Source organism: Penicillium oxalicum, chromosome I, assembly GCF_001723175.1.
Source record: "Penicillium oxalicum strain HP7-1 chromosome I, whole genome shotgun sequence".
NCBI lineage: Eukaryota > Fungi > Ascomycota > Eurotiomycetes > Eurotiales > Aspergillaceae > Penicillium > Penicillium oxalicum.
In genome coordinates this window covers 3,877,573-3,890,350 of record NC_064650.1, presented here as the reverse complement: position 1 = coordinate 3,890,350, position 12,778 = coordinate 3,877,573, and the positions used below count along the sequence as shown (strand labels likewise).

At 51.2% G+C, this 12,778-nt stretch overlaps 4 protein-coding genes across 4 annotated transcripts; 2 read left to right on the top strand and 2 right to left on the bottom strand.

Moving 5' to 3' along the window:
* Positions 1-167: 167 nt before the first annotated feature.
* POX_a01276 (uncharacterized protein) lies at positions 168-851 on the top strand (the record flags this gene model as incomplete). The annotated part of the gene is made up of 1 exon (XM_050110204.1): positions 168-851. One exon carries the CDS (start codon positions 168-170, stop codon positions 849-851), a length of 684 nt encoding a protein of 227 aa, XP_049973972.1.
* Positions 852-1,417: 566 nt separating this feature from the next.
* Positions 1,418-2,628, top strand: POX_a01275 (uncharacterized protein; the record flags this gene model as incomplete). Its single annotated transcript, XM_050110203.1, has 3 exons — positions 1,418-1,466; positions 1,508-1,789; positions 1,886-2,628. The coding sequence occupies 3 exons, from the start codon at positions 1,418-1,420 to the stop codon at positions 2,626-2,628; spliced, it is 1,074 nt and encodes a 357-aa protein (XP_049973971.1).
* A 440-nt stretch (positions 2,629-3,068) lies between these two features.
* Positions 3,069-5,158, bottom strand: POX_a01274 (uncharacterized protein; the record flags this gene model as incomplete). The annotated part of the gene is made up of 4 exons (XM_050110202.1): positions 3,069-3,644; positions 3,697-4,121; positions 4,188-4,290; positions 4,358-5,158. 4 exons carry the CDS (start codon positions 5,156-5,158, stop codon positions 3,069-3,071), a joined length of 1,905 nt encoding a protein of 634 aa, XP_049973970.1.
* Positions 5,159-7,695: 2,537 nt separating this feature from the next.
* Positions 7,696-8,766, bottom strand: POX_a01273 (uncharacterized protein; the record flags this gene model as incomplete). Its single annotated transcript, XM_050110201.1, has 6 exons — positions 7,696-7,791; positions 7,874-8,002; positions 8,092-8,211; positions 8,284-8,518; positions 8,601-8,627; positions 8,693-8,766. 6 exons carry the CDS (start codon positions 8,764-8,766, stop codon positions 7,696-7,698), a joined length of 681 nt encoding a protein of 226 aa, XP_049973969.1.
* Positions 8,767-12,778: the final 4,012 nt, after the last annotated feature.

Here is a 12,778-nt window from a genome sequence, read left to right as displayed (position 1 = left end):
CGAACACACTCTCTCTCCAGAAATTGCCAGACAGCTACCTATCCACTTTCTTCGTCCTTCATCCCTCACTACCGACCGACCGGGTCCCCGGTTCAACATCACCCCATCTTCAAAAGCACACAAGAGCATCCCCCCACCAGAAACCATCAGATCTAGATTCGGCCACAATGACGAACCAGTTCCCCCACTCCGCATATATGCAAAAATGTATCTCTCTCGCTGAACAATCCCCACCACGCCCAACAAACTTTCGCGTGGGAGCGATTCTTCTGTCTCGCAAGAATGATGACTCTACAGGTGCCGAGGACCGCATCCTCTCCACCGGTTATACCATGGAACTAGCAGGCAACACACATGCTGAACAATGCTGCTTCTCCAACTTTGCCGCTGTACACAATGCCTCTGAAGATAATGTCGCCTCAGTACTCCCCGATGAGCCAGACCGCAAGCTCCTGATGTACGTCTCCATGGAGCCGTGTGGTAAAAGACTGTCGGGAAATACCCCGTGCGCCCAGCGTATTGCACGGACTCGCGAGGGAGGACGGCCCGGGGTACATAAGGTGTTTTTTGGGGTGAAGGAGCCGGAGACCTTTGTTGGCGAGTCGGAGGGGTGTCGGATGCTGAGTGCTGCGGGGATTGAATGGGAGCATATTGGCGGGTTTGAACGGGAGATCTTGACGGTTGCCACGGCGGGTCATGAGAATAGTGAAGCCGAGGTCAAGGCTGCGTTGGGAGAAGATCGACAGGAGACGAATGTGGACGATATCAGTCCGGAGGAGAGACGGCGGCAAGAGCAGATGCCTCGAAACCCCAAGAAGAGAATGATGGAAGGGGAAACAATGATTTACTAGACAAGTAAAAATGAACGATGCACCTTAAATGTCGATTTTAAACAACCTAGCAGAGGAATGTGTGGGTGCAATTTATGCATAGGAATGACCGGATCTCTAAGCCCACCATTCTAATAGTATCATCGTTCAAAAGATAAAACAAAAAAAAAGACCAAGACTGCTGCAGCCGCAGCTACATTCTCAAAAAGCCCGGCTGGACTCGCCGAAAAGGGCTAAATTGGAAAAACGACGCGGCCCCTCAGCGGTGCATCCGTCGATCAATACTTAATCGCACGTGACACTCGTCCCGCCCCAGAGACGTTAACAAAGTCGCCGTACCAACCAACTACTAAAACAGTAGAAATACTGGAAATCTACCGTGGTCTGACTACACCACCAACACCTGGCCTCCGACAAAAAGTCCCCTCCTCAAGTCACCCAGTTCAATTAGCTTCGGTCCCTTGTATGAGAACCTTGTAGTACATACTAGGAAAAATGAACCGATGGAGACATCTCGCCATGCGGACCTTGTCTTCTATCCGGCGTTCTGCTTCAAGGCATCCCCGACACACTTTGCCTGGGTGAAAATGGCGGCTGCGGATGTCCATCGATTACATAGACCATCAAATTTCAATGGTGAGTCACTTGCTCTTGGTTTCATTTCTGTGTATTTGGAGGGTCTTGGTTGCTTGGGATGGGGGAGGAGGACCGGGGTCTGGATGGCGATGGGAATTTATCGATTTTGTATGCCTTGGTCGAGGTGGTAGTGTCGATGATCGACTGTGTTACCTCCTTTCAGCCTCCTTCTTCTCCTCCTCCTCCTCCTCCTCCTCCTCCTCCTCCTCCTCCTCCTCCTCCTCCTCCTACTGCTGCTACCACTACTTTTGCCAGTAGTAGTAAATTGGCATGTTATCCCAGACTGGAACTAGACCCCAAGGACATCCTCCCCATCAAGATCGGTTCGGATAGTATTCACACCAGGCCAGAGCATCACATACACCCGTCATTGGGCCGTTCAAGAAAGGTCCACACTCTGTACTAATCCACCATCCCAGGTCAATCCATCTTCTTCTACAAGAACCACCCAATCCGCTTCATCTGCATCGTCGGCGTAATCATCGCCCGAACCGAAGTCCCCAGACGCACCATCATCACCCTCGACGATAGCAGCGGCGCCACTCTCGACATCTGCATTCTCCACGCAGACCCTTCCACCAGGCCAAACACGCAATCAGAGTTCATCCATGACGCGGACCAGCCAGAAGAACACGGCCCGTCCAGCAGCAATACGCATGCGCGGAGCATACGACCTGAACACGTCTCCGCCACAGACAGGACCATCCTCGATATTTCCAGTCTGCAGCCAGGTCGAAGTGTAAAAATCAAAGGCACGCCGTCTCATTTCCGGTCTACGATGCAGTTAAATCTGGAGCGATTCACGCTGATCCGCGATACGAATGCTGAAATGCAATTTATCGATCAGCGCTTGCGCTTTCTGGTGGAGGTTCTCGCTGTGCCGTGGGTGCTCTCGTCGGAAGAGGTGGATCGGTGCAGAGCGGATGCGGAGAGGGGAGATGTGATGGCGATTGAGCATCGTCAGCGGGCTGAAAGACGCGTCAAGAGACGGGCTGAACGGGAAGAGCGGGACTTCCATCATATCCAGAAGCGGTATGAGCGGGAGGAGCAGAAAAGGGCGAAGGAGGCCATGCTGAGTCGGGAAAATGGAGTCAGCTTGATGCGTGACATTCAGTGGAAAAAGGCGTTGGCTTCGAATGGTGCGGGGCGAGATAGTCGGTAGATGGGTCCTGCAAGGCAGTATACGAGAGGACCTTCAGGTTGTCGGGTCAAGACGGAGCCATGAAAATCAAGCCATCTTCATCAACCTACAGAGCTGAATAAACACCAACCCTTGTACCATGGATACTACCAGATAGTCCAAGAGGACCAATCCCATTGTAGTAGGAATATGAATAGGTATTATCGTCGTTGTCTGAGCCAATGCAGTTCAAAAAGATACATCGAGAAGGCATAAATACATTAGTGATCGTCATCGCCGCGAGGCCGTTCATAAATCTCTCAAAGGGTATGTTCATGCATACAAAAAAAAAAGAAAGTAAAACGCTAGATAGAAAGGAACCCAAGCCGGAAAAACATAAGAGCAGGGAACAGGCCAAAGTAAGCAAGACGGCAGGTACCGGCTGGATTGGCGACTTTTCTGGCAACAGGAGGGCTGTCCCGTTAATGGTATCGCTTGTGTTCGTGCACAGGACCGCCGCCCTGGCCACCGAGTAATCCACGGTAGTACTCCTCGTCGCCGGTTCGACTCCCCCCGCGATGATGGTCTCGATATCGTCGAACGTCGTCGTCTGGCAATACCGAGGAAGGCGAGTCGGAGTAGATGTCACCTGTGGAAGCCGCCCCATATCGTGCGGAACCCGAGTCACGCCCGAGAAGATCACTTTCAGAATGGCGGTAATCGTGACCCACGCTGCGGGACGAGCTGCGGGAGCCTCTCGAGTATCGCCGACGTGCCTTGCCTGCCCCCGGCGCCCCTCGCCCAGAGTACAGCGAGTCGACAGTGTATTTGTCTGACGTCGAGTGTCGGTGACTTGTGGCAGAGCTCGGGACCTCTGCAGGGCGACTGGACGAAAAACTCTCTGTGCGGCTCCTAGGGAGACTGGCGTCTTCAAATTTCTTGCCTCCTCCGGGTTGAGCCGTGTAGGGCTTCCTCTCCCGCTCAATAGGTTTGGATGGAAGGACCTCATCCTCGTCGTCAATCACCGCGGAGGACGATGAGGCTGACCCGGACGGGCGCTCTCGATCAAAGGACCGAGATCGGGGTGAAGGACCCAGCGGCTGGTCTCACAGACTGGGCGGGGTCGAGATGAGTGGCGGGGGCAGTCTTCTTGGACCGACTCGCACGCGAGCGCTCTTCATCCGTGATGGGTGGCAGATCGACACCGCAGTGCCTCATGATGTACTCCTCAACTTCCTCTCTCAATTTCAAGTTGGGGAGATCGGGGAAGAGTCGCCGAGGAAGCTCCTTGGGGAAACGCTCCTTCTTGTCGTCGGGGTTGCTGATAGGCATGTTCAGAACCGCTTTTTGCAATCGCTCATGCTCGCGCTCTGGATGGATCTGGATCATGATCGTGGCCCACACTTCGAACCCTTTGGGAGTCAACCCCGGTATGTCCGGCCTCTCTCTGAGATCATCGAGCTGCACCAAATGATGTTGCGCTTTAACTTCCCGGAAGAGTCTGGATATGGATGATGTCCGATCATCAAAGATGTCTATCCTCTCACACATTAGCCACCCAGGACCCACCAGTCACAGTGCCTTTTGCAATTCAACCATACCTTGCCAGGGGTAGGGGTCCCACGACACCTCAGTATCGGCATAGAACTTCTGCAATTTGTCCGGCACGATCACAAGCGTATTTCCGGGGGGGAAATCTTCAATCTAGGTGTGATGTCAATTGCAAGCCTTTCCCACCGTCGCACTCAGGCTGCGGATGTGGATTGCTTACCAGATGCATTGCGATTCCCCGCAGGAATTGGCCGAGTCTCTTGGTCGGTTGATCATCCACAAACAGCTTGCCCCAGATTTTCTCCAACGTCGTCATCTCCACCACTGTCGCATCACGGGACGGTGGTTTGGGTCGCTCGACCTTCTGACTGCCATGGCTGGACACCGAGTCTCGTCTCCCTCTGATAGAGTCTGGCGATGACTTGGATGAAGTTCGAATCTCTCTCATTTCGCTCTGCGGTGCTGACAATGATGGGGCTTGGGGTGTGGGGTTCGATTGAGCCGTGTCAGAGGTGCTGGACCTCGGACTCACCTGCGCCTGCGGCGGCGGCGCGGGGACCGCATCATTCCATTGCGATATGGCCGGAGGTGATTCTGATTGCGAACGAGGGGCGACATCCGGGCTCATGGACCACGCTTGTTGCTGCGACTGCGACTGCGATCGTGGTGGTGGCGGCGCCGTCGCCATCGGGCCGTTGCCCTGAAGATTACCCAAGCCGGTCGCCTTGAGCTGTTGAATGACTGTTGCGGTGATTTGACTCACGACGTCTGGAGACAGGTAATCCGAGGAGTTGGCATGGTTCACTGCTGAGCTCACGGCATCGTTGATATGGCCGTGACTGGGCCCCAAGGACGACGGTCGTGCTCTGTCTGCCTCCATGCTGATGGGAGACGATCCATGTGGGGGCATCTGCGGCTGGGGCATGTTCAGACGGTCGGCATCGTAACTGTTGGATGGATACGGAGGGATCGGTGTAAAGCCATGCTGGTCATTGGGATCTGGATGCATATTGGAGCTCATGTTGCTGGGCTGAAAAGAATTTGATGATGTATAATAGCCATCGTAGGCCATTTGAATCCGAGTGGTGTTTCTTTCAGCGGGGGAAACGGCAAGACCACGGTCGTGTGAGAGACGAGGGGAATGACCGAGCAACTGAGGATGTTTTGACGATAGGAGAGAGGGGCACAAGATGGATTATCACACGATTCCCAGACAATTTTAGAAACACAGTCCAGAAGACGAAAGGAAAAAAAGCAAGAAGTCCGTATTCAGTTGTCCGAGGTCAGCCAGTGAGACAGCGATGAAACAAGCAGCCTGAAGTTGGACGTCAGGCAGAGAAATTGTCAGCGCCGGCCCGCTGGAGGAGGGGCGGTTGTGGGGGGGGAAAGAAGATGCGAGTGGAAAAGAGCAGACGAGATGGAAAGAACCGAGTGGCGATCTCCCCCAAACTGTCTTTCACGTCGAGCGTCACACCCACGAGACTTGGGGCGCGGGCGGTACAATCAAAGCTGTCCGGGGTAAAGGCCAAGTGGCATTACTAAGAGAATGGTGATGATGATGACGATGTTGCTGCTAGATCACAACGTCTTAAACAATCGATGCTCTCTTTTGTAGGGATGATTCTTCTCGTGTCGCAGAGACTCAAAAGTACACACATCAGCCGACGACTAAGTACAGAGGAGGCCACTATGAAGCCGATGAAGCCGTGGGTACGTTGGGTGACCACGTTCCTCGAGAGGTCTCTCTGATCGAGTTGCATACTCGACGCGCGACGTCACAGGTGCAAGCAGCGTCAAGGCCACGCCTATCCGGATGCAATGATGCACATCATCAGTGCAGGGTCGGCCTATGGTGAATGTGGCGCACGATTAATCTAATTTAGTGCCACCGGCCCAAGTACTGTGCCGCCCGTCGTGATCGGCAATTGTCCCATCGAGGGTCCGTCAAAAAGCCATCCTTTTGGCAAGGGGCGCTTCTCGATGATGCGGATGGCGTTGCAGAGAGAAGAGGCGGCAGTCTGGTAAAAAAAAAACATGCTGGCCAGAGAACCTTAAACCGCTCGCCTGGTGAGCTTATTTTCCCATCGACCGTGACATTCCTGCAGCTCCCTCGTGGCGAGCTGTCCAAAGTTGGGGGGTCTCGATCAGAAAGGTCAGGTCGATCGGTCCAGCGGTGGACCAGCCGTGCCCAATCGGGGGATATCCGATTCTGGTGTGTCGAATGTACAGAGAAGATCATCACGAGAGTCAGAGACGACGCAGCACACAGCACTAGGAACATGGAGAATCTCGTCGTTGACTCTAGCTGCTTATTGATCGGGTCTTGACTCGGGCATGATCTGTTGAATCCTGTCTACTGTATTGGATCGTACCCGTCGTCGAGGCCACACGGATAAGGAGATCGCATTCGTCGGGAGTACTTTTACTTTCAGTGTACTTGATGCATCTCTCTGCGTGCTGAATCTCTCGTCAGTCACTCGACAAGAATCGACTACTTACTCACGATACCTCTTATACATATACACCTGAGGGTAATAGATGTGAACCGGTAGTACAACCCAGCCCAGATGAGGAGTACGGGATTTCTGTCACACAAGGCTACCATATATATATGAAGGCTCCGTTAACCCCAATTCCGGATACTCAGTAGGCACTCGTCAAATACGAAATGACTTTCCAACTTTGCTACAGACCTACCCTGGATCACGCCCACTCAAAGCCCACTGTTGCACAGATGGATACTCCTTTCTCAGGGCTCCTAGCTGGAGATTGACCCTAACACGGCTCCAGGATGAGAAATTCCTCCGCAGCAGGGTGAGTAGACAGATTACAGAAGAGCTGAGTCTATGCAAGACCGGCCCTTCCAAGAGATACCTACTTATCGGCCATATATATGCCATGGTTGTCTGAACGGAACCACCCACAACCACGAATGGAAATCCACGTCTCTTTGGTGGATGGTTCCATTCAAGTCCTGACCCATGGTACCGATCAGGAGCGGCCCGAATCTGAAGTTTGAACCAGACAGGTACACTTCCCCCCCCCCCAATCGGTGATCATGGAGATTCGTCGCGCCCTTTGGTGAACTTAACAGCAATTCCTCGATCCCGCCCGGACAGCTGCATCTGTAAATTGGCTTCCACTCAGAAACATAAATGGGGCATCCATACGAGTTTCTCTTGCTGCGAGGGTAACATTGGCCCGGTCGAATGGCAGGCTCGTCGCAAGGTCTAATATGTCTTGATTTCACACAAGGTAATTGAATTACTGTCTCCGAGGTGGTTTGAGTATCCCTTTGTAATGGAGTTCGATTCCAGATGCCTATTTAGCCATTGTGTCTCGTAAGCCAGATCTTCGCCAGATTCTTCTTTCCTCCTCTGATTTTCTTGAAATCTTTCCTCTTCCCAAAGACTCAAAAAAGACCGGGGTTCAACCAAGCAGGCCATGTCTGTCAGACCATAGATAACCAACAGCTCAATTTTGATGTGGGGAATAATGAAAGATGGCCCTCCAGGCTTCACATCATGATCAAGAACCACCACCTCCTATTCTTCCGCTCTATTCGAAAAGAGTCTCAAGGTCCATGTCCTGAATGATGGTCTGGTTCTGTGTAGGTCCAAGGGTAACCGATCGAGAATCCGAGGGAGTCGAGCGCTATGGCGTTCATATTAGTGGATAATCAGAATCCTTAGTTTTTCTTTTCCCTTTGCCTTTCAACAAAATGGCAAGAGCATACCATGAGAGAACTGAGAACCACCCGCTCTTCATCTTGAGAAGAGTCATCCTCGTCTAGATCATCCTCTCTACCGACATTGTGCTGAGACATGTCGATTTCCATTGGAATGTCAAGCGTCCACTCAGAGGGCTTTCCAAATTCGAGTCGGCCAAAGTCAGCAATAGGGCTCCAGGGTATAAGGGGAGAAAAGGACAGCGAATCTCATGGATCTGACAGACCTCTTCTTCGATGCCCGGCTCTGGGAGTTCTGTCTGAGTCAGGTCTACTGGCAGGACTTGGTCGTCCGGAAGCTTATCCCGCTCGTCAAGCTGCAGATTGTCCTGGCAGGGGAGGCAGACCTTGTCAAGTAGATTAGAGTCAGCTCATCGTCTTTGACTCCAGACTATGATCTATCAGAATGTCCCTCTTACCGGCTGAGCAAATTGGCGCTGAGCATGAGCAAACTCATTGATGGGCCGGACCTTGTTGCAAGACATGCAGTGGAGTTCAGGTCGAGACTGGGTACCACATCCATCGCATCTGGCAATCTGTTGATTGACCAGGATTCCAATACCCTGATGGAGAACTGCGGACCGAAGACGTTTCAGAGCAGAGGGAGTGAAATGAGTCAGTGGTAAATCTCGCTCGCAAAGGGCACAGATCACGCTGTTGAAATGTTGAATGGTAAGTATTGTCTTAGGATCAGGCTTGCTAACATGCAGCGGCAAAGCTATCGATCATGACTCACGTATCGGGAAGCCTGATTTTTTCCAGCCTGGAGTATCATTCAGCCACGTGAGTGAGGGCTTGAGGGTTTCCAAGAGCAAGGGAGAAACGTACACTTCTTCACTTTTTCTTTTCCATGCACCAAAGGGTGCCCACCCGCCCTCGAAGCGGCGTCCGTGGTTGGGCATATTAGATGTGTTCAGTTAAGGCTGAGAGATGCCCTTGATCAGGCAGATGTGTGTTCAAAGACTCGAAAGCGAGTAACTTGAAGAGATGGCCGGGCCTGACACCGGTGCTCATGCACAATTGTGCAATCGTCGGGGGAAGTACTAAGAAGAGTAAAGCAAGCCTTGGTGATTGTCGATAGTTTGAGGGTATTTGCAGAGAATTTGTGGTCAAAGGAAGAAACTGCAATTTGAAAGAAAACAAAGCGTGTTGTGATGTTTTCATGAGTTTGAGAAAACTCAAAAGACTTGCTCCTCATGACGCCGATGAGATGAGCAATCGAATCGTGGAAATATCTGAGCTCGGCCTGAGAGGGTGTTGGCAAACGAGTGTATGCATCTCAGTTCATCCTACACGCAGCCATCGAAGTTCCTACATGAATGACAATTCTTCTGACCGTGTGAATTAGACCTGAACAGAGAGATATTCGTGTTCTGCCTTGGATTCTGCAATCTCTCACGCTGGAACCAGGTGGCTCAGCTAAGCTGGCTCAATCTTCACCTCTGGTCAGTATGACCCGTGTGCCAGACATGTGAAAGACATAGAAACTCTGATGTTCTAGGCTGCATGAATGAGTAGAGACAGTTCTTTGATCGATAGAGAGGTTGGTATGTCTTGGATTCAAGACTGTGCCCAAGAGAGGATGATAGCTAATTTGACTAGCTGTGGCATCTTGAGAGGTTGAAGAGGCTATTCTGTATCTTGAGGATGCTTGTTGATGAATTCTTATATAGCTTCAGGCTCGATGTGGACTACCCTTGTAGTATCATAGTCTGGCAAAATGGTTATCCTATGCTCATGTATAATTGTAGACGGGGAAAATCGAACAGCTCTAACGGATGCCATATAGCAGTAGTCCCCATGACTCTCAGTATGAATGCTCTCGTTGCTTGTGCTCCAAGTGAAATAGATTATGACAATCATGCCATCATTAGACATACCTGGACCAGTTCTGTAGAAGTCAGATGTTGATATCAAACATCAAAGGCCTGAATGCACCCGCTGGTTTTGTGCAGTTCTCAACCCAGCATTCTAGCAGAATCACCAGTGACTTTTTTGTCAGTCATTGAAAGCTTTGCTACCCCGAGCATCCAGTCTGTCAAAGACGCACTGGTCCATTCTAAGCATCATCCCACAGAACCCCCCTGGGCAGTCTGTCACGTAAATTGTCAGCATTAACCAATCAAGAATTGCCTAGAGCTAGTGTGCAACGAGTCTCTCAGTCTGCGCAACTCCTGTCTCTCAGCATTCACATTGTCGGCCAACATCTCAAAAGGAAACCCAATCTCTCATTTCCCAAACAACGCTATTGTCCCTCCTACCCTCGACGATCCACCCAAAACAGTCCACTCATCTATTTTTACCCCGATTGGCTCCTCCTCAACACGTCAAACCCTTCCAGAAACTTCATCAAGGAGGAGAAACTAAAGAGATCAGGTTCAACTCCTGATTCTTGAGCGGAGCATCCATTTGCCGAGCTTTCCCCCTCTAAACCTCCCTCTTTACCCCCCCCCTCCCCCTTTAACTCAATCATTCCAAGTCCTACTATACTATCCTCCTTCTACATGACGAGATAGGAGAGAAAAGCGGACTCTTCTTCAAACCCGCTAAATCCGCCATCAATCTAAGATTACCTGTCCCTGCAAAGTCATCAGACTTGAAACTAACATGATCGGTTTGACAGGGCCCACATTGAAACTCTCGTCGGGTTTCCAAAAAAACTTCCCCCCCCCCTCCCCCCTCCCTCGATAATAGCTTCATGAGGTATATTGTACAATCCCAAGAATGCATCCCCATTACCTGCAGATAACCGTCACTCCCCTCCCCCACCTTCTTTCCGATATCCCGATGGACCAGGGAGTAAGCGGGCCAAATGACCAAAAGAGAAAAAAGGGAGGGACCACGCAGAATCGCAATGGCGTCTCCATAGAAGCTATATTGCCGACCTTCCAGAACAGTCAAAGCGTCGAATAAAAGGCCTCATTTGAATCGTTTCCAGAGTGATTAGTGGGAACACGGGACACGGATGAACTGTACCCGAAGAGGGAGGGGGGCAATTCCAGGATCACTGATTTCCCTTTCCCTGTTGGGCTGAAGTAAGTTAGGTACAGTGGGAAAAGTCAGTATTCTGTAGTCGGTACAGTGCTAGATTCTCCTCTTTTGACAGTATTTCAGGGGAATTTTTATTTTGTTTTTTGTAGCAAACAAAAACAAAAAGAGAAAAAGAGTTTAGACATGGTGAAAGGATTAGCCGGAGGTACACTACAGAAACGGTAGGTCATTGGGAGGTAACGGCTGCACCTGCACTCGTGTATGCCTCGCGGGCACTAGTGCAAGTTAATTAGAAGGGGGGGAAAAAGGGTGAGTTGACGTCGTATAGGCTCAAAGGGAGATCCAGAAGAGGAAAGTAGTGGCAGGGGCAATTTTCCGATCGGGTCGATTGGCGGGACAACAGCAGAAGAGAAGTTTTTCCTTTTTCTTTTTCTTTTTGGTTTTCAATTGGGCTTGGATAAAGTGGTGTTTGACTGAGTCTATCTTGTCTTTGTGATACATGCATATGAATTATTCAGGTCTAGCTCACATTTAAGGGGGAGGAGGAGTACTGTAGTAGTCCTACGTCTGGAATGACATTGTCCCGGTCCAAATCCTGTACGTGCACCGCTACATTGACACTCCCGCCGTCCCAGAGATGATGGCATCCACTCACTTGCTCCATATGGTAATGAGGAGGAGTCTGTTCAGGGGGGGGGGGGGGGCAAGATTGAAGAGAGTGGCGATGCACGGGATTGTGTCATGCTGGAGATGAGGAGCGTTCGGCATCTGCAGTGGAGTTCAATTTGACAGCTTCCAGGATTAGATCGTCCTGGAGTCGACAGTGGTCCCAATCCACCAGGTGAGAGTACCTGACGATCTCCTTGTCTACTTGGTCACCAAGATATCAACAACACTAGGTCAGGTATTTCATCCGCCCGATAAGAGTGCACCCCAGTGGGGCTGTGGCAAGAGGCAGACGCTGAGAAAGAAGAGAAGCCACGTGCTCTCAGTTGATCAACACAATACTTGGTGGGTATGAGGCGCAGTATTCGATTTGGAAAGAGAAAAGGTATTGCCACAATCTAGGAATTGCTTCCATGAGAGTAGCGAATGTGTGGGTGTAAGTCCCGTAGTGGTGGTGGTGATGATGAACATGGCCCGTCGAAGGAGTTCTGTCTCATAGAGCCAAACCCATCTTGTTTGGGCGCGCCGACCTTGCGCAGTCTTGCCAACCAAGTGATACCATCCAGTCTGATCTCAGACACGACTGTCCATCCGAGACTCGGACACATACCATATCGAGGACGTAATCGCCGTGAACTTCCCTGAAAAAGGCAACAAGTGCGCAAAGGGGGGGAGGGGCTGTGTTTTACACGTTGATGTAGACAAAGCCTTCGATCGAGCTTCTCGAAGCTCCGACAATAGAGTAGTATTGCGTCCCTTGAAGAGAGGTGGGTACATTGCCTCCATCGTTGGTCCCCGAAGATCCGGTCAGCATGAAAGAGAGCATTGATTGGAGTTCAACTCATTGCTTCGCTTCCTAGCGCGCGAATCACCCGAGAAATGGCAGGCAACCGTCCCCGTTGCTCGATACTTTGCTTACTCGCACAGGGGGGGAGGACGGTTCCGTCATCACCGGGAGAGCGCGAATGTTGGCTGTAAAGCCCGGCCAAGTGAGGCAGTCGAGTGGTGTATGCAGTGATGTCCCTCTGGACAATTGAACATGGAACTTAACGGAGGGTGGAATCCATGATCAGTTAATCACGGGCCAGCCCCTCTCATATCGAATGTGTACTATTGTACCATAAACACGACTATGACTGCACAGAAAAAAGGCGACCGACCCAAACGGGACCAGGTCCACGATTAATGAAGCATCCGCCGTTCCCCGAGGGAATGGCGCGACGCTAGACCCACCACGGCCAGCATCTTCCAGCAATG